A 26,790-nucleotide genomic window follows, 5' to 3' on the forward strand; every position below is an offset into this window, starting at 1 on the left:
TGGGGGGATGGGGAAAGGAGGAAAAAAAATTAGCTGATACCAAGGGCTTAAGTAGAAAGAAAATGTTTTGAAAAGGATGATGGCAATGTATGTACAAATATGCTTACACTATGGATGTATGAATTGTTATTAGAGATGTAAGAGTTGCGAGAGAATCTCCATAAGTCAAAATTGACTATATGGCAGGGAGGGGGTGAGAGAGTTCTTTTTTTTTTTTTTTTGTAATCATTTTATTGGGGGCTCTTATAGCTCTATTACAATGTTCCATACATCAATTGTATCAAGCATATATGTACATATGTTGCCATAATTTCCAAAACATTTTGTACTTGAGCCCTCTTTTTTCCCCTCCCTTCCCCATAGAGAGAGTTCTGAGACAAGTAAAAAGCCAAAGCCTATTTTAAATAAATAAACCAAAAATTCCTGGGAGCAGAGATGGGAGAATGAGAAGGTACAGAAGCAAGAAATTGGTCAAATGTTGCTGATGAATCTTGGTGATGAGCACATGAAAGGAGACGTTATTACTCTTTTGATTTTGTGCATGTCTGAAATTTTTCATAATAAAGTTTAGGGGAAAAATAATAGAATATAAATCTTCATCTTACCTGACTTCTTTCTGAAAGGTTTTCTCAGGAGAAAACATTAAAGTTGAAGTTCTGTCAGTGAAATTATTTTTATATTCCAGTGTTTTCCCAATTCATGCCACATTTGCTTCTTTCATGACTGTGGAACTCCTACTTTATTAATAAGCCCTGTACCAAGAGACATTCTAAACTCCTAGCTAAGACTGCTTTATTGGGAGCTAAAAAATAAACATTCAGGACAAACAGGCTGCATCAGAGAGTAAACAATAATGGTCAAGTAACTTATTTTTTAATGGATCAAATAATCCAGACCCAACCATGCCCTACAGCCTTTGCAGAAGAGAGTAAGGTGACAAAAGACCCAGAGGCACAATTTTATGTTGCAAAGTCTATCTCAATCTGGGTGCAAAGCTACAGCTGGTAATGAAAGTGGTTGCATTGAGTAGTTCAAGCTGAGGATTTAGCTCCGGTAGCAACAAATGAAGCTTCAAGCTAACAGTTCATAACCAATTTTACTGAAGTAGGGAGTCGCTCCTTTAAGAGTTTTTAATCGAACCTTTTTAATAAATGACAGCATAGGGGAACAAAGATGTTAAGGAATATACTCAAAATCATAGAGCAAAAGCAGCTTAACTATCTTTATTCAATTTCCTGGTCACTTAGAATCTAGGTCAGTGGTTTTCAACCTTCCTATTGCCACGACCCTTTAATACGTACAGTTCATGGTGTGGTGACACCCCCAGCCATACAATTATTTTCATTGCTACTTCATAACTGTAATTTTATTACTGTTATGAACCAGGCCACCCCTGTGAAAGGGTCGTTCAACACCCCCAAAGGGGTCGCAACCCACAGGTTGAGAACCATTGGTGTATAGGGTTTGTGTGAGTCAGAATTGGTCCTATATATAGCACACATCATTATTTTCAAACACACACATGTAGTCCCCACCTGAAAAAAATGTATGGGATAAAGATGGACTTATTCTAGAGTGTTTTTCATAAAAATGACAGAAGATAATTTTCCTGTTGAAGAATATTCTGGGCCTATTCTATTCATTAGGCTGAATCCTAATTACCTTTCAACATTATCTGACTGGCATTTCTATGGCAGGCATTACCCTGTTTTTTTTTTCTCCTTTTTTCTTCCTTGCTTCCTAGCATTTCTCTCACAGGTATGCAGTGTTTCGGTGTTTATTAAAAACAAGGCCTAATAGATAAACAGGTACAGTACTGCTTTTTCTCATGAACCTCTCCAGTAGATATTTTCTTGTTGCAAAGCTTTGGGCCAAGTGGTCAAGTTTTGTTTTGAACGTTTTGTGGGTCAGTGAAAGCTTATAAAGTGAATTAATTTTCTGTTGCACAGTTTCTTAACACATTGTTTTATGACATTAGTTACAGTCCCTTCAGTGTAATAGCACTTTTCCCAATCCTGTTGTGTTGTAGTTTATGCCACATCTTTCCTGCCCCTTTCAGGGCAGGAAACTGGCCGGGGGGGGGGGGGCAAATACTTCTGGTCTGGTAGAGTTGAGTGTTCAGGTGAACATGTTTTCTTCACGAGTGTAAGCTACTGTTCATTTGATAGGCCTGTCTAGTGTTTGGCTGGAAGTTGAGCTCTGGGAATGGGTTTTAGTTCCAGGTTTGAAGGAAATCCACCAGTCTCTTTGAAACAGTATCTCTAGGCTTTTTTACAATGATTTTTTATTTTGTTTCACCTTTCCCCGCCCACACTGTTCAGGACCTTCTAGTGTGATCTCTATCAGAGTGGTTGGTACTGACAGCCAGGTACCATCTAGTTCTTGTTTCAGGGTGGGGGTCCCTTGGTCATTTGAACAAATGGTTTCCTTGCATCTGTGGTTTTCTTCACTCTTACTTGCTCTGGCTGGGGGCCCAATCCTTGTGTTATAGATGGTTGCTCTCATGCCATAGTAAGGCCTCAGTAGTCTTTATGGACTATAGTATGCTAGTTGAGTGTGTTTCCTGAGACCGGAAGCCCAGTGCAAGTGGCCAAGTAGTTTTAGTAGATGACACCTCATTCCCTGTATACCTATGCTGGTCTTCCTTGGGGCACACCTTTTTATAGCAAGACTGATTAGGTTCTCCAGGTGTTGTTTTTATTTTCTATTTTGGTTTACTGTTCTGTAATAACTGGGATCCACCCTAAGGGTGAAATTTTAATCAATGAAGAGGGTAAGTCTTGTGTGTTGCTTATCTTTTTCTTGTGTTTCTTGGTCTGAGTGCTCACTCAGTCATCAAAAATTAAATGGAATGTATAAAGAACCATGCCCTCGGCATTAGTAAGCTGAAATGGACTAGCATTGATCATTTGAATCAGACAATTGTATCTGCTATGCCAAGAACGACAGATTCAGGAGGAATAGCATCACATTCATCGTCAAAAATCAGAGCTTTACCTAATTACCATCAAATTTTTTGTGTTTATGTTTACTGCCTTACCTATTAATTACCTTATATGAACTGGAATTGAGACCATTCTACTCAGATAATAGTTTACAATATTGGAAAATCATCCCAGTTCAATTTTTTGTTTTCTTTAATATGGCTAATCTTTATTCCAAAAACCAACTTTCTCCATTATGAGAAGAAGGCTAGGCTGTCTCAGTGTCACAGGGATGGCAAACCCTTTAGAGTTGATTTAACCTTTCAGAGCAAATTTTCTTAGATATGCTCTTCAGTAGATTAAGTAGATAAAGGTCATAACTGATACTTGTGACATTTAGCCACAGACTTACCTTTCATGTTTATGCTGAGTAAATATTTAGTAAGTAAATCTTAAACCAAAAAAATTCCTGACAGTAGAAATCAGGATGAGGAGTCAGTTTCTGGCTTACTGACGTCGCCTCTTCTCATCCTTAGCCTACCTTGTCTCCATAGACTCATTGCATCCACCTCATCGCTGTCATTCAAAATAATGAACACAGGCACACAGTACCATAGGTAGGCCTTGAAAGTTCCATCCAAAGTTTAGCTTGACTAGGAAAAATATCAGTCGAGTCCGAGGCTTAATTCTTTTCTTTTTTTTTTTTAAAAAATCACTTTATTGGGGGCTCTTACAGCTCATAACATTTCATGCATCAATTGTTTCGAGCATATTTGTACATACATTTCCATCATCATTTTCTTTTTTTTTTCTTCTATTTTTTACATTTTATTAGGGGTTCATACAACTCTTATCACAATCCATACATATACATACATCAATTGTATAAAGCACATCTGCACATTCCCTGCCCCAATCATTCTCAAAGCATTTGCTCTCCACTTAAGTCCTTTGCATCAGGTCCTCTTTTTTTACCCCCTCCCTCCCCGCTCCCCCCTCCTTCATGAGCCCTTGATAATTTATAGATTGTTATTTTGTCGTATCTTGCCCTATCCGGAGTCTCCCTCCCCCCCCTCCTTCTCTGCTGTCCATCTCCCAGGGAGGAGGTTACATGTGATCCTTGTAATCAGTTCCCCCTTTCCAACCCACTCACCCTCTACTCTCCCTGTATCGCCCCTCACACCCTTGGTCCTGAAGGTATCATCCACCCTGGATTCCCTGTGTCTCCAGCTCCCATATGCACCAGTGTACAACCTCTGCCCTATCCAGTCCTGCAAGGTAGAATTCAGATCATGGTAGTTGCGGGGAGAAAGCATCCAGGATCTGGGGGAAAGCTGTGTTCTTCATCGGTACTACATCGCACCCTGACTGACCCATCTTTTCTCCTAAACCCCTCTGTGAGGGTATCTCCAGTGGCCGACAAATGGACTTTGGGTCTCCACTCTGCACTTCCCCCTTCATTCACTATGGTATATATATATATATAATATATATATTTTTTTGCATGATGCCTTATACCTGTTCCCTTTGGCACCTCATGATCTCACAGGCTGGTGTGCTTCTTCCATGTGGGCTTTATTGCTTCTGAGCTAGATGGCCGCTTGTTCACCTTCAAGCCTTTAAGACCCCAGATACTATCTCTTTTGATAGCCGGGCACCATCAGCTTTCTTCGCCACATTTGCTTATGCACCCGTTTGTCTTCGGCGATCATATCATGGAGGTGTGCTGCCAATGATAAGGTTTTTTGTTCTTTGATGCCTGAAAACTGATCCATTTGGGACCACATGATCACACAGGCTGGTGTGTTTTTCCATGTGGGCTTTGTTGCTTCTCAGCTAGACGGCCGCTTGTTTATCTTCAAGCCTTTAAGACCCCAGACGCTATCTCTTTTGATAGCTGGGCACCATCAGCTTTCTTCACTACATGTACTTGTTCACCCACTTTGGCTTCAGCAGTTGTGTCAGGAGGGTGAGCATCGTAGAGTGCCAATTTAATAAAAGAAAGTATTCATGCATTGAGGGAGTGCTTGAGTAGAGGCCCAAGGTCCTTCCGCCACCTTAATACTAAACCTATAAATATAGACACATAGATCTATTTCCCCATCTTCATATATATATATTTGCATGTAAATGTCTTTGTCTAGACTTCTATAAATGCCCATTGACTTCTAGCTCTTTCCTTCATCTCCCTTGACTTTCCTCCTGCCCCACTACCATGCTCCGTTCCGACCTGGGTTACAGCTATACCTCTTCTCTACGCAACCTTACCCTTGATCATTCCCCACCAGGCCTGCCACTCCCCCCTCACTACCATTTTGGGCCCCATGTTGTTTCCTTGTCCCTGTGTTTGTTAACACCACTTCCTTACCCCCCACCTCCCCCTATCCCAAGTCCCGCTGGAACTGTCGGTCCCGTTGTTTTTCCTCCAGATAGTTCATCCAGCCTGTCTTATTTAGACAGACCTGTGGAGACAATAACATGCACGAAAACAAGACAGAGGAAAACAAAGCAACAGTATACAACCAGAGAACAAAACAACAACAACCCACTGACAAAGAACAAAACAAAACACATCAAGAAGGAAAAGCTTGTAGTTAGTTCAAGGATCGTTTGTTGGCCCTTAGGAGTGTTTTCCAGTCCAGTCTGTTGGGGCACCGTGCCCTGGCCCCAAAGTCCACTTTCAGCATTCCCTGGGGACCTTGCCGCTACATTCTCTTACTGTTCCGCTACACTCCCCCAGTGCTTTGCCGAGGCTTAATTCTGAGTCTTAGCTATGCTTTAAGCCTTTCTCTTTCAGTCATCAGGTCAAATGAGGCCCAGTCTCCTGGTTAAATGTATCAAGAACAAAGTTATAGTTCCCAGAGGAAATATTAACACATAAGAATGTGGCTACAAGAGTGGAAAGGCCTAAGGGCTCTGAATGTGGCAGCAGAGGGCAGAGAGACGTATCAAACCCTTACCCTAAAGAACCTAGGGTCATGGAGCAAGAGGCAGGAGCGTGTTGTCTTGTGTAGTTGGAATCACACACTTAATTCTTTCAGTGTACTTGACAGGGATGGTGAAAGTACTATGTACACACTTAAATTTGAATTTTTTTTTTAACAGCATCTGCAGTCAGGAGACCCATGGCAGCTGAGGTGAGTTTGATATAAAACTGATTCAGGATTTGGATACCTTATGAAACCTTTACTTCCACCCCCTTTTAGGTTTCAGAAACTAAAACTCTTAAGTCTAAGCCAGACATTTTATTTTTTTTAAATCAAACCACTTACTATCAAGTTTTGATTTCTTACACATGGTAGCCCATGTATTATGGAGAACTGTTTCATAAGATTTTCCTGGAGAAAAAAGCAAACAAAGATTTTCTTGGTAATTTCTTTATGGAAGCAGATTCCCAGGCCTTTCTTCCAGGGTGCTCCTAGGTGGGTTCAGATTGCCGACCTTTATGTTAGCAACCAGTGATAAATTGCTTACGCCACTCAAATCTGAAATTATGCCACTCTCCCTTTATTGCAGTTTATTATTAATACCTCACATTTCTTGAGCATTTTTCAAATCTATCAATGACTGTGGTAAGTTCCTTTCTATTGTGTACTGTGCGGTCAATTCTAACTCATAAGGATTTTTAGGCTAGAGCAGAACTGCCCACAGGGTTTTCAAGGCTGCTTTTTTTACAGGAGAAGGCTGCTACATCTTTCTCCCACAGAGCAGCTGGTGGGTTTGAACTGAAGACCTTTTGGTTAGCAGCCAAGCAATTAACCCTTAAGCTACTGGGGCACCTTTCCTTATATAGATATTGTTATTTAATCCTGAAAGCAAGTCTATGAGGTAAGTGCTATTGTTATCACTATTTTACAGTAGAGTGAATCTTAGAGATAGTGTAACCTATTGAAAGTCACATAATTAATAAATGTTAAGACTGGGATTCAAACCTAGCCAGTCTGATACCAAACCCTTAATTACTTTGCTATTACTGACTTCCTCGTCCCAATCGTTCAGTGATTATAAAGAAGTGCTTCTTTTATTTACCAGAAACTGAAGTTTACTGTTTTTCTTTCCTATGTTGACTATCTTTAACTTTCTTCCTATGGAGCATTTCTTAACCCTCTTCTTATTTCTTGCCTTGCTAAGGTTTTGTGAAGGGGCTCAGAATGCTGACCCTTTTGGCCTGAGATGTAGATTTTTCTACCCCAAAGAGCTTTCTAGATCTGTCAGGTTATCTACCGAGGGTCTTCTGGTACTAAGGGCCTGGCCAAGAAAGTGGAACTTGAATGTCATCATAGAATTGTGACATCTTAGTGTTACAGCTCTTTTAGAATTTGTCTAGCAGGGGTTTTTTTGTTTTTTTTTCCGGAAACTTCCCCCCCACAAATTGTGACATCTTATTTCCTTTAGCCTTTTTGCCTCCTGGCTTCTTAATGTAATGAGTATTGACATAATGAAGTGTGCCCTCCAGCCTGTTACCCTGATAGCTCAGTTTTGGGGAATAGTCTTTTAAGCTCTGCCCCCCTAGTCTTCTCCCTGACTGAAGGGGCATTCACGTGGGTGGAAACAAAGCCCTGTGGCTCGTGTCTCAGAAGCATCGTGTTACTGTCTCCACATTATAATTCTATTTGGCAGTGGCTAGTTCACTTGTGCTAGAGATAATTTGGGTTAGGTTGAAGGTGAGGGGGAAGAGAGAAGTAATTTCTGAGAGGAAGCTGGGCAACAGTAGGTTGTGGGACTCTGCCATTAACTTGAATTGCATTGGTGAACTGAGATTTATTGCATTTTCTGGGACTGAAAATCCCCTTTTTCTGTTTGTTTTTCTTCAGTGATACTCCCTTTTATTTCCTACAGCAGTTTTAGGAGAACCAAGAGTGAACTCTGTGTCCCATAGAGTTTTTTTGTCTACATTAGTTCCATGGGAAAAGCAGCACTGTAGCTGTGATATGCATAGGGCTGGTCTTCTAGAGAGAGGTGTACCTGACCCAAACTGGCATTTTCAGTTGCCTCACATGCGTTCATTCTGAAGCAGGACAATGAATAAGGAGAAAGATTGATGCCATATAAGTTATGGTTTGGGTGAAGAATATTGAATGTTTCATGGACTGCCTGAAGAGCAAACATCTGTCTTGGAAGAAGTACACGCAGAATGCTCCTTGGAATCAAGAATAGACTTTATCTCGCACATTCCTGGAGAAAGTGTAGCAATACCCAGGTGAAGTAGAGGGTCAGTGAGGAGGAATACCTTGATTGAGATGGATTGGCCCAGGCACTGCAGCAGCGGGCTCAAGCATGGCAACAATCGGGAGGGTGGTCCAGGCCCGGGCAGGGTTTGTTCTCTTGAGCATAGGGTCACTATGGGCCACAGCTCACTAGATGGCGCCTGCCAACAACCACCTTGAAAGAATGTGTTCAGTGTTTTATTGATTTTGTTTTGATGGATCATGAGGGTAGCTGTTGGATGTCTGATGCAGCAACTGTATACTAATCCTGACTCTCTTTCTAGGTGCCTTGTGCCTCTGGCATGCCCATTAAGAAAATAGGCCACCGGAGTGTTGATTCCACAGGAGAAACAACATATAAAAAGGTGAGTTTGGGTGAGACCCTCTCATCTTACTCCAGGAACGCAGAGGGGACACTGCGTTCTGTGATCCCGTGCTAGCTTAGGCCTGTGCACTGCAGCGCTCATGCAACTTGAGCTTTGGAATGTGCTCCTCAAAGGATGAATTGTCTCCTATTCCTATACGTGTATTGAAATGAAAATGTTGTTAATAGGTAAACCTGGTGCTGCGAAACTGTGTTCCTTCTTTAAGGTATAAAGTTGAAGTGGTTCCTCAAAGTCGTTATTACCTGACTGTAGGGAACCGGATTACTTGACAGCGCCCCCCAGGTGCTGTGGGTACATGAATGGATAGGCAGCAGCTTGGAGTGTTTTGGTTTTTATTTTTTAATTATTTTATTCGTTCTCTCCTTAAAAAAAGTTCCATCTTGTGGATAACGCCTAGAACATCTGCCTTTTGAGCTATATTGAACAATTGAAACCCCCACAAATCCATTACCATCAAGTGGATTCGGCTCTGGGCAACCTTGTGTCATTTGTGAGACTAAATCTTTATGGGAGCAGATAGCCTCGTCGTTCTTTTGAGGTGTGACTGGTGTGACCAGTGCCCCTTAGGCAGCGTGGAAAGGTGGTCATAATAGCCCCAAAGGCAAAATTGAACTGAGAAGTAAAGCAAGAGAGAAGTATGCTGGAGTGATCCCACCCTTTCAGTTCTTGGTCTAGTTGTGGATTGTTAGGCTTCCCTAGGGATAGTACTTCGCTTCCTTCTTAGCACTCAGGCTGGTACCTTGTCTTGGTACATTCTGCTGGTTTCCTAAGACTCCCATTTCTGGCCTATGTTAGTGTGTGTCTGTTCTCCGCCTTTATTGCGTTGTCCAAAAAGCAAACATGGACTGACCCATGTTTCCAGTCAGTGACCTTACCCTGGAATAGGCTGTGAGGCCCTTATCAATTCAGCAGATGTGTATTGAGCTCCTTTTACTTGTTGAACATTGAAATAAAAAGATGAGCTAGTGGTTACCCGTTGGGCTGCTAACCGCACAGTCAGCTATGCGAAACCACCAGCTACTCTGTGGGAGAAAGAGGAGGCTTTCTACTTGTGCAAAGGTGGACCGTCTCCGGAACCCACAGGGGCAGTTCTCCTCTGTTCTCAGGTGCTGTGAGTTGGAATGGACTCAGTGTCAATGCTTCTGGTTTGGTTTGATCCGGTCTAGTTAGAAAGGCAAATACATAAGTAATTTGTTGTAATTTTAATACTCAATGAGGACTAGAGAGAAATACAGGTAATGTCGGATGGGCATTAGAGACGAGGAGTATACTTTAGAGCAGCAAAGCTGTCTCATGGAACTTTCTACAGTAATGGAAATGTACTATAGTTGTGCTAACATGGTAACCTCTAGAAATGTGACTTGTAAGCCTGAGAAAGTGAATTTAATTATTATTATTTTTTAATGTCGCATCATGGGTTGAGTGGGATTTTTGTATTTCTGTTTTTAGAATTGCCATAGTGTAATAATTATAAATACAAATATTTCTTCCTCAGAAATAGTTTGAGTTTTTCATGCAGTTCTTTTTGCCATGGCACTGTCTTTGGGCCATTCATCAAGCTCAGTCTTAGAGAAGCTGATGCTTCGTAACCAGGTAGTCAATCAGAAAATTGGTTAATTTTTAGTTGCATTGTATGCTAGCTGAATAAAATGTTTGAAGGGCCACTAAGGAGTAAGATCTGAGCTGTAGATCTCCCAAGTATCGATGTAGAACTTTTGGTGTAGGCCGGCTAATAGGAGGGTACACCTTGTCCACATTATCCCATCTGTGCTTCACTGCCAGCACAGCACCCTGCAAGGAGGAGATACTGGAAAACGTTTCCTTTCAAGTCTCCCTACCAGCTCTTCCCTCCTGGGTCTGTGTTGGTCCTAGAACATTTCTTCTCTTTTCTGTTTCTCAGACAACCTCATCAGCCTTGAAAGGTGCCATCCAATTAGGCATTACTCACACTGTGGGGAGCCTAAGTACCAAACCAGAACGGGATGTCCTCATGCAAGATTTCTACGTGGTGGAGAGTATATTCTTCCCCAGGTACAAAGGTTAATATTCTGGGGAAGGTCTTGGGAAATTTAGCTGCCCCAGGGCAGTTTTAAGAGTTCGGGCATAGCTAATTTAGTCACCTGTTCAGTCCTTAACCTGATTTTTTCCCCCCCTTAACCTGATTTTAAGGCAGCTAGACAAATTAAGGTGATGTGGGACTGGAGAGTTTGGAGATCAGATGCTGTCTCCTAGATCCTTTTGTGAGCCTCTGGCCTATAGAATGAATCCTAGCAAATTAATGCATTACCATATATACTTGAGTATAAGCTGACCTGAATATCAGCCAACGCACCTAATTCTATCACAAAACTGCATAAAAATGTGCTGAAAAATTCAGCTTATACACGAGTGTGTATGGTAAGTAGGAGATAAATTTAATCTTTTGGACCTGTGACTTAATTCTCACGTTTAAGTAACTGCCTGACCTAATTCTACTGGTTCTGAAAGCAGGGATGTATTAGCTTTCCTTTGAATGTCTTCGGGCAGATGGGTGATTGGGGGTGGACTCCCTGGATGACAGAGCCAGGTAAATTAGGACTTTTGTCTGTTTAATCCCCTAGCGAAGGGAGTAATCTGACTCCTGCTCATCACTACAATGACTTTCGTTTCAAGACATATGCACCAGTTGCCTTTCGCTACTTTCGGGAGCTATTTGGCATCCGGCCTGATGATTACTTGGTGAGTTTCTAGAAATCAGGACCCCATGATGCTAGGGGATTATTCCCAAAGGAAGACACCCACCAACCCACCCACCGACAATCTCACGTCAGTTTTTCTTTAAAACACAACTGCATCTCTAATGTCTCTGACTCTCATATTCCATTCTCTCTGGCCAGTACTCTCTTTGCAGTGAGCCCCTGATTGAACTCTGCAACTCTGGGGCTAGTGGCTCCCTTTTCTACGTGTCCAGTGATGATGAATTCATCATTAAGACGGTCCAGCATAAAGAAGCGGAGTTTCTCCAGAAGCTACTTCCAGGATACTACATGGTGAGGGGGAAAGAAGCCTCGCCTGGCTGCCTGTGCTGCCTGGACAACTCTGGGGTCTGAGCAATGTCAGTGCTTCTGTCCTGAGAAACTAGTCTATTTTTGTACTTGTTGCATCATCTCTCTTGCCTCTCAGTGGCTAAAAGGATTTTATCTGTCCTATTTTAAGTGTTATTTCACTTAGATGACCTTGTCCACAGGGAAGGTTTAGTGACATTTAGCTCCTAGATCATAAGTTCCCAGACTTGTTTGTCGTGCTTCCCATTATGAAAAGAATTCTTCAGCGCCCGCATAGCAGTTAAAAACTTTTGTACTATAGCCTACAATCCTGATACAGTGTAGGTGTCTGCTTTTACAGCTCCCCTCTGTCCCCCACCCCCAAGGAATGGAATCACCCACTTTGTGACACACTGCCCTATATAGTGACATACGGTGGGTTATTTCCATCAATAGTGTATTTGCTCTCGTTCTGACTGATGAACTTTTGGAGGTGCTAGATAATACAGGTTTTACCTGTACTCTCGCCAGGGTAAATGTCAAGACTCTTTCAACCCTGTTGAATAAATAAGACTCGTTATACATTCTGAAGGTTTACTGATGACTGTGTTGGGCCTGTGGCTCAGCTCAGTGGTGATTCAACCATTGAGATCAGTATATTGAGGAATTTTTAACACATCGTGTGGGCTCATTTCAGACAGACTGTGCCTGAGTCCAGCGTAGGAGACTAAAGGAGCTAGCAGCTTTAGCTCTTGAGTTTGAGTGACAAGAGCTAACTTGCTCTCCTTTGTGTTTTTGTGCTCCCAGAACCTCAACCAGAACCCTCGGACGCTGCTCCCTAAATTCTATGGATTGTACTGTGTGCAGGCAGGTGGTAAGAATATTCGAATTGTAGTGATGAACAATCTCTTGCCACGATCAGTCAAAATGCATGTCAAATATGACCTTAAGGGCTCAACCTACAAACGGCGGGCTTCTCAAAAAGAGCGAGACAAGCCTCTCCCCACCCTTAAAGACCTGGACTTCATACAAGACATACCTGACGGTCTTTTTTTGGATGCTGACATGTACAATGCTCTGTGTAAGACCCTGCAGCGTGACTGTTTGGTGAGTTTCTCGTATTTGCCTTTCTTAGACACTAAAACAGCCTGGTGGTTAAGCTTCACATTTCGGCTCCTCTGTAGCTTTATTTATAAAGTTTTTATTGTAAAGCAGATGAAGGTTTCCTGAGTAAATCACAGTGTACATGCAACAGTTCATATACAGTTTGTCTCAGTTCATCCATTGCCATCCCCTCAAGGTACCCTCACTTACCCTGCTTTTTCCTGGCTTCTGGTTGCCACTCCTCCACCTTTCCTAACTCTGAACTTTGTCCTTTTTGAAATCTGAACTAGTTGATAATTTTAATAAACTACAGATTTGGGAGATCCAGCTTCACTTGAGCCTTTTGTGTTGCTCATCATTCAATTTCCTATTTCTCTCAACAGAGATTTCAGATGTTTGGAACTCTTTTCAACATTGTCCAACTCCCAGGTCCCCCTTGTTTTTCAGGGAAAGACGCCACCTTTCCATCTTGTTCCATCCCTTTGTCCTGCTCCGTGACCAGTTACTACTGTATTTACACTTAAAACCATTCTAGTCTCCTTCCTCCCCAGCTCGTGCTCGCGATCCATTCTTCATCACTTCCGTCCTTTCTCTCATCTTCAACCACCGGCCACTCCATTGCTCATCTTTCTTTCTCATCTCTGTTCCAGGCCACAGTCCATGGCCTCTGTGGTGACCACTTCCATAAGCACTGCCACATCTTGTGGCCACCTAGATGTCACAGCCGTAGACCTTTGGTCACTTGAAGTTGGTTCCTTGTACTGAACACACACACCCTGGCTCTGTGACACCTTTTGCTGCCTCTTTCCACCGCTCGCACTTGGTGTCTTCAGCCTACTTTTGGAGGGGCCTGCTCCTCCTTCCTCAAGGCTGCTCTTCTCCACCCTCCTTCGTTCACTGCGTCTGCTTCCACGGTGGTTCTTACTTCAGTCAGTCAGCTTCGGTTGCAAGGACAAGTGATTTAATCAGTCCTGTGCTCTCCTCCTTTCTCACTTCACCCTCCTACTCACAAACTCTGGCTGAGTTTTTGGAGCCGATGGGAGTGTTGGCAACTTTAGAGTACAGTTGATACTCTTCATCATGACAAATCAGATCAATGATTGCCTTACAGCTGTCACCCTCTCTAATCTACTACTCGTATTCCTTGTGTTTTATGTTCCGCCAATACCAAATCATACTTCCCTGAAGGTATCATATTTTATAATGACTCTGGGCCTTGATAATACTCTTTTCTTCTGATTTTTTACTTGGACTTCTTTTTGCTCCCGTTTATCTTCTGTAAAGCCTACTGGTCTTCTGTACAGTGCTTTTCATTCAGTAATTACATCTATTGTTGTATGTATGCGTCTTTAATGTATTGCATTAAATTATAATATCCTTGAGGCCAGGAAGGCTCTCATGTGCTTTTAAATCTCCATAATGAGGCACAGTGTTTACACATGGTGGGAACTCAGTAAATCTTGAAATGAATTGAAACTGAGAATACAAGCTCCTCCAACAGAGTCCTCTGCCATGGTATGTCCTCTTAGTGGACTTTCCTGGTGTATTCTTTACAGCACAAATATACAAGGGGGTACCCCCCCAAAAGAATTTTTTTTCAAAGCTATGTATTTAAATTTTTTTACAAAACAACCTTGTCCCTTTCAAAGTATTCTCCATTACATTTAATACATTTGACAAATCTGCAATTCCATTCTTGGAAACATTTTTCAAACCCATCTGTTTGTATGGCTGACAGCACCTCCCACATTTTTTTCTTCATGTCTTCTACCTCGTCAAACCACTGTCCTTTCATGTCCCTCTTCATTCTTGGAAACTAAAAGAAGTCACACTGAGCAAGGTCAGGTGAGTAAGGTGCGTGGGGCAAGAGAGGCATGCTAGTTTTTTGCCAAATCCTGACACAGTGAGATGGCGCAGTGAGCGAGTGCATTATCCTGGTGGTAAAAACAGTGTCCTGCCCTGCCCCCTCCCGCTCAAGTCTGCCACAAATCAGGCCTTTTTTTTTTTAATCACTTTATTAGGGGTCTCTTACAAATCGTATAACAATCCACCCTTCAATAGTATTAAGCACACTTGTACATATGTTGTCATCAACATTTCCAAAAACAATTTCTACTTGAGCCCTTGGTATCACCTTCTCTTTTTTCCCTCTCCCTCCCCCACACTCCCACCCTCATGACTCCTTAATCAATTACTGTTATTTCGTGTCCTACACTGTCCATTGTCTCCCTATACACACCCTTCTGTTATTCATCCCCCTTTGGGGAGGGAAGGCTATATAAATCGGGCATTTTTGTTGCACACACTCTGTTAGGTAAGCTTTTCAGAACCTCTAAATAGAAAGCTTGCTTGATTAACAGCCTGATCTAGTGGAATGAACTCCAAATTTACTAAGTCAACATTTTCGTCTGTTCGGGAAGTTGACAGTTTCCAGAATGAGGTTTGTCACCAATCAACATTCTGCCTTTTTTGAAATGAGAAAACCACTTGTACACTTGAGTTTTTCCCATAACACTCTCCATGTGTACTGTGTTCAACATCATAAGTTTCTGTGGCATTTTTCCCACACTTAGAACAGCATGCTGTTCTCATAAATTGGCCATCACAAAAAACGAGGTTTGAGCAAAACTGCTTTTACGAAAAAAATTCACTGACCAGAGCGAACCTTCCGAGGCAGTGCCACTGGGTGCACGCACTCAGAGCAAGCTGCTCGATGCTCGCTTCGCGGGGAAAACCAGTACTGTGACAGCTCGGCCCAGCAGAGCTCTTTCCCCTTTTTTGAGGCTCCCCCACGTACATTTTCTTTCTTTGAGAATATGTTGTTTTTATGAAGTGCAGCATAGAACAGATAAAGCAGGGCTTGCGGGCTAGGCAGGGGAGCCTGTGCAGAACAGAACCCCTCCCCCCCCCCCCCCCGCCGGTCTGTGCAGCCTCAGGATTGCTCTGCTGTCTGAGCCCTTTGTTGCAGCCACGGTGTCAGCCCGTCTTGTGGAGGCTTTCTCCCTCCACTTACCAAGTGTGACTTTGGTAAAGAGACTGTGCTAGAGAGGGAAGGTGTCCCTAACGAATACCGTCACCTTACCCACTGCCATTGAGTAGAGTCTGCATTTTTCCCTTGGAGCAGCTAGTGGGCTTGAACTGCCGACTTACAGTTAGGATCCCAACACTTCACATGTAGCCTCACCAGGGTTCCTTAAAGAGTGACATGAGGAGGTTAATAGACTCTTCTCCAAGGAGCAGGAGGAACAAAGGATAAGCCTGTAGTTAGTGTTGAAGGCTCACAATAAAGACTATATCATGAGAACTGTGGGATTGTGACAAAAGTTCACATACTTCCCAAGTCTTTGTGGTCTTTCCTCCCATTAGGTGCTTCAGAGCTTCAAGATAATGGACTACAGCCTTTTGGTATCCGTCCACAACACAGATCATGCACAACGAGAAGCAGTAGGCAGCGAAGCACAGAATTCAACTGACACTCGAAGACCAGCCCCCCAAAAGGCTCTGTATTCCACAGCCATGGAATCCATCCAAGGCGAGGCGAGGCGCGGTGGCACGATGGAAACTGATGACCAGTAAGTGGATTCAAGGGCATGAGAAAGGAAAGCATAACTTTACCGCACTTTTTCTTAAGAGAAGGGCCCAGCTTCTGGGAAGAAATAACCCTGAGTTAGCAGGTAAGTCAATAGCATCAAACAGTAGAATCAGCTTTTAACACTGCAAAAGGAAAAGATGTCTTCAATTCTTTTAGGTGGTTTATTTTTTTAAGGTACCCCATAGAGTCTATTAGTAGGCATATTAAGATGTCAATGTATTGGGCCTCTACTCAAGTCCTCCCTCAACTAAAAACACTTTGTTCAAATAACCTGGTATTCTGTGATGCTCACCTTCCCTGACACGATTGCCGAAGACAAAGTAGGTGCATAAGCAAATGTGGTGAAGCAAACTGTTGGTGCCCGGCTATCAAAAAAATATAGTGTCTTGGGTCTTAAAGGCTTGAAGATAAATAAGCAGCCATCTAGCTGAGAAGCAACAAAGCCCACATGGAATTAGTACACAAGCCTGTGTGATCCTGAGGTATCGATGGGATCAGGTATCAGGCATCAAAGACCCAGAACAAAAAATCATATCCATGTGAATGAGGGGGAGAGTGGAGTGGAGACCCAAAGCCCATTTGTAGACAATACAGAAGGATCACAAGGGAGAGACGAGCCAGTCAAGTGCAGTAGTATAGCACCGTCGAAACATACAACTTGACTCGTTCTTTAATGCTTCCACCCCCCAACTCCACCCTAACATGACCCTCTTTCTATCTTACAAAATCGACTAGACGAGAACATGTACACTGGTACAGATAAAAGCTCTTGACACACATGGACTCCAGGACAGATCAACCCCTCAGGAACAGTAATAGGAGTAGTAATAGCATGAGGGTAGGAGGAAGGTGGGGGGAGAAGGGAGAAACCTATCACAATGATCAACATATAACCCTCTCCCAGGGGGACGGACAGTAGAAAAGTAAGTGAAGGGAGACAGTGGTCGGTGTAAGACATTAAAAAATAATTTATGGATTATCAAGGGTTCATAAGGGTGGGAGGGTGGAGGAAGTGGGGGGTGGAAGAGCTGATACCAAGGGCTCGAGTAGAAAGAAAATGTTTTGAGAATGATCATGGCAACATGTGTACAAATGTGCTTGACACAAAGGATGGATATATGGATTGTGATAAAAGCTGTCAGAGCCCCAAATAAATTGATTAAAAAAAACAAGATGTGAATGTACTTAGTTGCCAGAGCGTTCTCAAAATTACGGTGCTAGGGTGATTTTGCATTCTTTTTTGGTAAAGCTGGGGTGGAACAGCCGGTATGTGAGATTGGAGAGAGAGAAGTTATTGGACATTCTCCAGAGTGGTCCTTTGGGTAGTGGGGAGAATCCTCCTCTTCCCCTGCTTATGGGAAATGGTAAGAGCTGTATTCTCGGTCTCTCCCATGTGCTGTTTTGACCCAAGCTTAGAAGCAGCCTTTACCGTCTAGTCAAGACTATTTTCTTACCATTTCCTTCTTGTCTTTCCCAGTATGGGTGGCATCCCTGCCCGGAATAATAAAGGGGAAAGGTTGCTGCTTTATATTGGCATCATTGACATTCTACAGTCGTACAGGTGAGGAGCATGTGGGTCTCAGATTGGGGGCAGGGAGGAAGGCTAACCCTTCACGGGTCTCCTGCAAACTGGTTTGTCAGCAAGTTCTTCCTGAAGCAAGAATTCTGAGTGGTTGTCTACATCATGGAGTTTCAAGTGATAGTTTTTTTCCTTGAAGTTCTTCTCTCTTGGGCTTCTTCGCTCTACCATCTCCCCAAACATGACATATCCTTTCTGTGGAAAGCTGAGTCAGTCCCTGGAAACACCAGGGTAGAATACGCCATCTGTCTGCCTCTTCTGTGACAAACCTGTGAGATGAGTCATACTCCACATTGGGACATAGCTAGAAACACATTCCTCTTCTACAGAGGAAAAACAAGAAGATCACTGTGTTCTGTAAAAACTGTCAGCCTGTGCAACTAAGCGGCCGTGAATGGTGAGGAGGGAGGAGCTGGAGCCCAGCTCTGCTCTCTGGGGCGTCAGGTTCCAGTGAGCACCGGGCAGTAGGTATGCTCCAGCTTGAACTCCCCTCTCTAGGTTTGCCTGTCCCCCTGTCAAGCGCTTGCTTTGCAATTGGTATTCTTGTGCCTGACTTGCTAGTGGCATTTTGCCTAACCTTTATCCAGGGGTGTTAATTGACTTAAATTAGAAACAGCATTGTTCTCCAGCTGAACAAACTCTAACATGCCTTTTCCGTGGAAAGTCAGCATATCATAGTGAGAGTACTTCCTTTTTTTACGTTTTCCCATTACTACTATCCCTCTAGTCTTCTAAAATAGAAAAATATGAAACTATGTGAATGCTTCATAGAAGTTTTTCTTGGCAGGTTTATTAAGAAGTTGGAGCACTCTTGGAAAGCTCTGGTACACGATGGGGTAAGCAGCAATCAGCTGGAGACTCTTCTGATCTGCCTCCCTTCCTCTAGCGTTCCCTCTCAGTTCCTTCTATTTAGTCCTTAACCCTTTCATCTGTGAGGTGGTCTCAACTTAGTGGGAAAGGGTTCATAGATTAGTGCCCCCTTGGAAAGCTTTCCATCTCTAACCCCACAGCCACCCCTCTGTTCCGCAGGACACCGTGTCAGTGCATCGCCCAGGCTTCTATGCTGAACGGTTCCAGCGCTTCATGTGCAACACAGTGTTCAAGAAGATCCCCTGTAAGTGCCTTCTACCAGATGACCCCCCAAGAGCTCCCTTCCCCCCAAGAGATGGGGGGCAGGACACCTTTGTCAGAGAGCTGCCAAGGTCAAAGGCCTCTTCTCCTTCTCCACTGACATCCTGTGAGAGCTGCTGCCCATCCTTGTGTCAGTTGCTCTGTCGGTCCCAGTCCTTTCCAAGTTGCTGCTATCCCTCTGGCTCTCCCTACAAGTGCCATTGAGGTGAGGGGTGCTTCTCGGGGAGCTAGTGGGACTGCAGAAGCAGACATTTGTGGACAGAGATGAGCAGGGATATTGCCAGTGTTTTTCCGTCGGTAATCTTCTTAAGGCTGAGGACTTCTCAGATGAGGCTCAAACTATTGGAGAAGCATTTTCTGATTTCTGCTTAGCAGGTGTTCTCAGTCTCTTCTGTCTTAGGGGTTGGGAAGTGTTAGTATTGTTCTATTCAGAGCTCCCATGCTGCCTTCCACTGGCACATTCCAACTCCTCACCTCATCATGAGCATCAGCTCTCCCTCAGTCAGGCAAGAAGAACCTCGACTTAGCGACAGACCTCAGAAAGGTGGGAAAAGCCTTCCGAAGCCTTTTCTAAGTGGTGTGTAAATACATTGTCCTAGAGCTGGGCATGCCAGTACTAAGGACAAGTAAAAATAAAAGAGTTATCTTTGTCAGGTTTCACTGGAGGACCCTGTTAAAGGGAATTAAAGGGACAGAGGACATTTTATCAGGTTGACACATCCGTCAAGTTTACAAGTGGTATGAGTGGGGAGATGTGCTTGTGGCTTCACTGTTCTGGGCTCTCTGCTCCTTTCCAGAGAGAATGAACTGAGACACTCTCCTAGAGAGTAGCTCCTAAGGCCGTCTTTGTGGCTATAGCCCTTCTTCCTACCTTGCAGAACAAGTCTGGGTGCATGCTGGGACACTGGTGATGGTTTCTGAGGTGGGTGTTAAGTAGCTTTCTCTTTCCCTTTTGAAGTGAAGCCTTCTCCTTCCAAAAAGTTTCGGTCTGGAGCGTCTTTCTCTCGGCGAGCAGGCTCCAGCGGCAACTCCTACTGCCAGCCAACAGTCTCTGGGGAACACAAGGCCCAAGTGACCACAAAGGCGGAAGTGGAGCCAGGTCAGCCCCAGGAGTGGGGTCCCCATGTAATGGGTACCCCCTCCCTTCCTTCTGTTTAACTGACAAAGATTCTGCTCCCCGTTCCTGTCCAGGAAAAATCAAGTTGTTGCATGTTTTTCTTGATTCCTCCCTACCCTATTTTCTTCCCTCTAATATTTATTGATTTTCTTCTCTCTCTTTCTAGGTGTCCACCTCGGTCGCCCGGATGTTTTACCTCAGACTCCACCTATGGAAGAAACCAATGAGTCATTTATTTCCGACCCCAGCTCCACACCTGGAGCTGGACAGGATTTGCACGTGCTAGCTGCAAGGTCGGTCCCCTGCTCCTTTTGTTCAGGTGCATACCATCGAGAAAGATAGTTTGTTCCTAGGGACCATTATTTGTCTTTTTTCCTCTCACCAGATTTGTACAGGTTCGTCTTTTTTAAAAATTATTTTATTAGGGGCTTGTACAACTCTTATCACAATCCATACATAACATCAATTTAAAGCACATTTGTACATTCATTGCAGGTTCACCTTCTTAACTCATTTTTCAACGTTTACAAAAGTTTGTCGGGGAAATGATTACAGGAATCTACGTATAGCCTCCCCCCTGGGGGAGGGACAGCAGAGAAGAGGGCAAGGGGAGACATCTCGTCAGTGTAATATATGACAAAATAATAATTTATGAATGATGAAGGGTTCATGAGGTAGGGGCAGTGGGGAGGGAGGGGGAAAATGAGCAGCAGATATTAATGGCTCAAGTAGAAAGCAAATGTTTTGAGAATGATGATGGCAACAAATGTACATATGTTCTTGATACAATGGATGTATGTATGGATTGTGATAAGAATTGTACAAGCCCCCAATAAAATGATTTTTAAAAAAAGAAAAATATGTCAACATCTCTACTACTTTAGAGTTAGAGGGAAGCCTTCATATTAGAGGCTTTTTTGGGAGGCGTTTAGCTCAATCAGTTAGCCCAGCTGATCTTCATTCTGTGGAGTTCAAGAGGGTTCTTGTTCTTAGCTTAGGACTTTTAAGTCTGGAGAGATTTCCTGGACAGGGAAAACAATGATAGTCAACATTACAAAAGGGTCCAGCAGATCGATTGTGGCTTAATTTTGTTCCCTGGTGTGTGAACAAGGAGTATTGGTGCCTCAGTGCTTAAAATACTACCTGCAAAGTCAGTGGTTCAAATACACCAGCCCACTCTGTGGAGTTCAACAGGAGCAGTCTCTCTGTAAAGGTTTGCAACGTGAGCGACCTGGTGGGGCAACTTTACGGTCCTATAGGGTTGGTAAGAGAAGTGACTGGACGACAGTGGGTTTATGGTGTGAGTTACCCACAAATGTTACTATTCAAAATAACTAAATTCATAGGATCTGGGGGTCAAGATTCTGGCACAATTTAAGCTTTGCCCTCGAGATCTCTTAGGAAATCCCAGTCAAGTCAGGGCTATTGAGTCTGAACTGAACTGACCTGGAAGAGGGTTTGCTTTTCAGCTCACTTATGTACTTACTGCCAGGACACATTTCCTTGTAGGCAGTTGAACGGGGACCCTCTTCTTTGGAGGCTGTCCTTGGCTCTCTGCCAAAGGGCCCTCGCCGTAGGGCATCTCAGACCCTTATCTACGTCCCCTCCACGAGTGAACTAGAAACACACCCACACAGAAACCACGGTCTTTTTGTAATTCGGTTTCAGAATTGACATCCCATCTCCTGTACTGCATTCTCATCACTAAATCCAGCCCACATTTCAGAGGAAGAGATTGCATAATGTTGTGCATACCAGAAGGCGCATTGAGCATTGGGGAAGCTGTCACAGCTTACCCTCTATTTTCCAGTGATTCACATCCCTCCCATGTACAAAGCAACGCCCTTGCAAGCCTTTCAGAAGTCTGAGACAGCATCAGTTCGCCGCAGGTCAGACTTTGGTCATTTAGATCAGATCCAAGTGTAATGAGGCTCCTGGCTGAAGTTCCTTAGTCCAGCTCTTCTAACACAGTACTCCTTCATGTGATGTGTAGACCTGTGAAACTAAAGGACAAGTTGTCTGCTCTGCATACAACCAACTTGCAGTAGAGGCTAAGATAGGCTTAAGATAGCTACGATACATTCACGCGTAGGAGGGGAAGGAGAGGCACAAAGGAGCCATTGATCCTTAGCAGTTCTGAAATCCTGAAAATGTTAGACGTTCACTGGTAAATCTCACCTGCTGAGCATCGTTCTCCTGGTTTCTGACCCAACACTCTGGACTCTGGGTTTTGCCCTCTGGCTCATCCTTTGTGCTAGGCTGTGCTTCCCATCTGCCTTCCTGCCAGGATTCGGTGGGGCCCTCCAGACTCCCTGCACTTCCTACTGTTTCTGTTTTGGGGAGCTTGAATGTCACATGAGTGGCTTGTGCTGCTAATCAATAGGTTGGCCTTTGAGCTCCCCCAGCAGCACTGTGAAGACAAGGGGCTGGCACACTCCTCTGTGAACATGGTAGTCAAGAGCACCATGGAATTGTTCTGTTTCGCCACATCTGGGGATGACCGGGAGTCAGAATTGGCTCGAGGGCTGCGGCCCTGGTGTGGTTTGGTTTCCCTCTTCTCTTGTAGTCAGGTGGCCTTGTTTTTTCTGTTAGAGTAGTCCTGTGCATTTCATTGGATTTACTCTTAGACATACCTGTACTTACAAATCTCTTCTGAAAGACCCTGCTAAGCAGTTGAGAGGATTTGTGAGAGCCTTAATCTCTGAATGGCCTTTCTGATGACTGAATAGTATTCAGAGGCACCATCTTTGAGTTTTTCTGAGATCTTAATAAAATATTTTATAGTCAATTTCTCAGCTTTATTTTCAGACCACATTTTTCTGGGACTGCCCTGAATTGGATCTTTATTAGAAAACCTCTCCTTTTAGAATCATTTGCCATCTGGAGATCCTGAGCATTTTCCAGACCATCAAGTCCTGGCTCCTAGATTGTTGGACCAGCCCTTGCTTCAATCTTTCTCCTTCCTCTCACGTTTCACTGTAAATCTCCAGAGGAAACTATGTGGTACTTTGAACACTCTGCTTGGAAATCTCCTTAGTTAGATTACCCAGTTCATTAGGCACATATTTACTTTCCTCATCTCTTCAAATAACATTGTTGTAAAACTCTGTGATACTGCATGACGGGGATCTCTTTCCCTCCAGTTTCATGAAAGTTTTTTTCTTACTCCTTCAGTGTCTCACTAATAAACTCCCTTCAATACAGAATTCTATTGTGTGTTCAGCTTTCACATAAATTGCCCTCTAAGCCTACTTTCCTTGTCCAAAAACCATCCTTACATAATATATTCCTTTTTTAAAAAAACAAATGCATTAATTGTGATTAAATACATATCATTCCAGAATTCAACCACCTCCAGTAGAATTGTACAATTGCTACCACAATCAGTTTCCACCAATTTTTTTCCTACATGGACACCTTGACATCGCCTCCCCTTCACCCCCCCCCCACCACCATTAACTCCCTCCGCTCCGAAATTCTTATTCTACTTGCTGTGTCTATAGGTTCATCAAGCCCGAACAACTGAAGAACGTAGAGCACAACTTCTAGAGGGTGACCCCAGTGACATAGCACCTCTGAGATATACTGTAATACAAACAAACAAAAACCAAACAATACAGAACATTTTGGAAACCAGATCAGATCCAACATACATCATTGGGGAAGTCTGTAGACAAAGTATTAACTGTTCAAGTCAGATTTATGCCTTTGGTTTTCTATACTCGTCTCTAATGCACCTTGTTTAGTAGCCACTTTTCTCCTATTCCTCAATAATTGGATAGAGGGAGTTCTCAGGAGGTTTTATTTCCTATGTAGTTCCACAAATGCAACATAATCTATTCTTATTGCAGCACCTTACATTTAGTGACTAAATTCTGTATTACCTATTGTTGCATAACAAATTACCCTAAGGGTTAGCAACTAAGTACAACAAATGTTTATCACCTTACAGTTTTTGAGCACCAAGAATCTAGGTGTGGCTTAGCTGGGTGCCTTTGGCTCAGGGTCTCAGGAGATTACAGTCAAACTGTTCACTAGACATCTATCTCATCTGAAGGCTCACCTGGGGACAGAATTCAGTTCTTTGTGGGCCCTTGGTACTCTCAGTTCATTGTCAAGTGACCCTCTGCACAAGCTTGTTTGATGTTAGCATGTGAGCTTGCTTCCCTTCTTGGTGGGCAAGCAAGACAGAGGTGAGAGCATGAGCCCAAGTGAAAACGACACTCTTTGTTACCTGTTCTTGGAACCGACATCCCTTCCCTGGTGCTGCCTCTGTTCATTAGGAAAGAGCCACAAATGGCCCACCTGGTGGAGGGGGGAGCGGCATGAAGGCACAGTACCAGGAAGGAGCCCTGGTGGCACAGTGCGTAAGCACTTGGCTACGAGTGGCAGCTGGCAGCGTGGACCCACCAGCTGTTCTTGGGGAGAACGCCGTGGCAGTCTGCTCTCACAGAGGTTGCAGTCTCGGAGGCCTTGTGGGGCGGTCGTCCTCTGTCTGTAGGGTCACCCTGAGTTGTAGTGAATGCCCCAGCAGTGGGTGTCAGGAGGCAAGGGCTACTTGTGGCCACCTTAGAGGCTCCCGATCGCACTGCGGATTGAAGACAGGAAGGCTACTAGGAAGTCATTCCTCATGCTCGAGAAGCTAAGAATTCCTGCGTAGTTCCTTAGCCACCCTTTCTGAGTCTGAGATTGATTCCGAGATGAGATTGATTCCGAGATGAGATATGGCGTGATAGCATGAGAATTGACTTGAGAGGAGAATCCTTTTTTCCCTATTCTAATTTTCTTCTCTTCTTGCCCCACCCCCACCTTTCAGTTCATCCCTCCTGGAAAAGCTTGAAATTACAGAGTCAGAGTTCTCCCATGTGAGTATGTGATAGGGATGTGGGGGGAAGGTAAACGCTTCAAAGAGTTAAAGAGGACCACTGGTGGAATGGAGCGCGGGATTCGTTGGCCTGGGTAGAGGCACCAGGTGCCACCTAAATCGCTTATTTTTATTCTGTATGTTTTGTACCTTAGTGTTTGGAAACAGGCTGAAATAAAACTGCCAGCCACGTAGAAACAGTCTCTTGAAATTGCCCCCTCCCTCCGCTCTCACTCATTGCCCCATCTTTAACATGGCCTCTTCTCTCCTCAGTGAGTGTCAAGCCTCGGCACCCCTGGAGTAAGACCTCGAAGCCTCTGTGGTCCCCAGCAGTGCTGAGTTTCTTCTTGATCATCGAAAGGAAAAGGAGTGTCACGGAGGCCAGAGGAGCTTGCTGGCTCGCGCTCTCCTGCCTGAAGAAGAGCCTGCTCCCCCTCCCCTTCCTCGGAACTGGGCATCAGTGCCTTGGACAGTTGAGGACAGCAGCGCTCCTCTTCGCCAGAGCGGGGTGGCGTGTATTTCCAACTGGCTCGTGTTGACTTCCACGAAGTGGGGGTGCTGGACGTGGTTTTCTTCCCCCTCGTCCACCTTTCACCAGGAGGTGGGCTCCTGATTCCCTCAGGACAGACGGGCTGGCACATTATCCTATCTTAGCTCTTTGCCGAAGATCCCTGCAATCTTCGGAAAGGTTTTTGGTGGCATGAAGGTCTTTAACCACCTCCAAACCTTTATTTATTTTACTTAAAAAACTCTTTTTCTTAAAGGAAAAAAAAAGTGCACAGCACACATTTCAACTGAGGACTCGTTCACATCAAAAGTATCAGAGAGCTGAGTATGTGTGTTCACAGGACTCCCTTCGAAGAGCCCGGGTTCACGAAGCAGAAGTGGTGTTTGCTCTGCCAGGAGCCTCTCTCCTTCCATGTCTTTCTGGATGGATTTGTTAAGGCTGAAGGAATGGAGAGTGGGACCTGGGGTAATTTCTACCCCTTTCGTTTTAAAACAATGGGGCTGAGAAATAGCTCCCTTTCTAGGCAGGACCTGAGTGACTGCCAAGCCATCATGATTATTACTGTCTTGCAATTTGAAATATATTCTGCTTGTTTTCTAAATATAAAGACTTATCAAAGGAATTTTTGCGCCTTCTCCAAAGGAGATCTCCTCTTTGTTCTTCCCCTTTTGTTCCCACAGTGTTCTGCTGTTTGTGAAACTGGGGGGGAGGGACACCTGTGTCAGTGGAGCAGGCAGTCCAGATTTTATGAAGTGAGAAACTATTTTCTTAAACGTATGTGGGGAGCCAGCAGACTCTTGCCTTGGGTGAGGTCAGTGCTGTGCCACATGCCCTGTCCCCTCTTTGTGCAGAAAAGGTTAAAATGGGTTATGCAAATCCACTCCAAAGGTGGTGGTCCTTCATCAGGTGGACCCGCCTACTTTGGTCAGGAAGAGCAGGGGGCCTAGCACCTCAGGCAGATTACTGAACTCCCATGTTACCCTCTGACTCTCCACCCTGCCTTGACATAGTAGCTTAGTCTGTACCCCCGAGTAACTGTCTATATTAGACACCTCCAGCCAGTTTCTGGCTGCCTGTCTTTGCTGCCATGTTCTTTTTTACAAGAAGGAAAGAAACAGTTCTTGCTATTTTTTTCATAATGTACTATTTATGATGTATTTAAGTGTTTCATTCAGGACAGAGTTCTGTAGGAATGGGAGGGAATATGTGAGGGAGGGCTGGGTCTTGGGGAATGACGTATCAAAATTTTTATGAAATGTCACTATTTGCCTCTTTGTATTGTTCAGAAATGGCAAATGCAGTATAAGTGATAAATCTCTGGTTTTAATGTATTAAACTTTTGTCAGTTATTTAGA

The 26,790-nt window shown here is 43.9% G+C and overlaps 1 protein-coding gene and 1 pseudogene across 3 annotated transcripts in view; both read left to right on the forward strand.

Annotated features, from left to right (window-relative positions):
- The window catches only part of PIP5K1A (phosphatidylinositol-4-phosphate 5-kinase type 1 alpha), a 44,490-nt gene extending 17,700 nt beyond the window's left edge, over positions 1-26,790 (forward strand). Inside the window, exons 2-15 of one of the 3 annotated variants that reach the window (XM_075561835.1) lie at positions 6,030-6,061; positions 8,416-8,496; positions 10,418-10,548; positions 11,118-11,235; positions 11,394-11,546; positions 12,348-12,647; positions 16,011-16,216; positions 17,714-17,797; positions 18,603-18,651; positions 18,845-18,929; positions 19,905-20,045; positions 20,230-20,356; positions 24,880-24,928; positions 25,201-26,790. In XM_075561835.1, the coding sequence (XP_075417950.1) occupies positions 6,030-6,061; positions 8,416-8,496; positions 10,418-10,548; positions 11,118-11,235; positions 11,394-11,546; positions 12,348-12,647; positions 16,011-16,216; positions 17,714-17,797; positions 18,603-18,651; positions 18,845-18,929; positions 19,905-20,045; positions 20,230-20,356; positions 24,880-24,928; positions 25,201-25,203 (1,559 nt within the window). In that variant the 3' untranslated portion in view covers positions 25,204-26,790. Of the gene's footprint in view, positions 1-6,029; positions 6,062-6,515; positions 6,753-7,011; positions 8,125-8,415; positions 8,497-10,417; positions 10,549-11,117; positions 11,236-11,393; positions 11,547-12,347; positions 12,648-16,010; positions 16,217-17,713; positions 17,798-18,602; positions 18,652-18,844; positions 18,930-19,904; positions 20,046-20,229; positions 20,357-24,879; positions 24,929-25,200 lie in introns of those variants that run through there. The other 2 variants (XM_075561854.1, XM_075561844.1) reach the window with 2 other exon arrangements.
- On the forward strand, positions 7,221-7,289 carry LOC142438331 (U7 small nuclear RNA; annotated as a pseudogene).

Source organism: Tenrec ecaudatus, chromosome 1 (assembly GCF_050624435.1).
Source record: "Tenrec ecaudatus isolate mTenEca1 chromosome 1, mTenEca1.hap1, whole genome shotgun sequence".
NCBI lineage: Eukaryota > Metazoa > Chordata > Mammalia > Afrosoricida > Tenrecidae > Tenrec > Tenrec ecaudatus.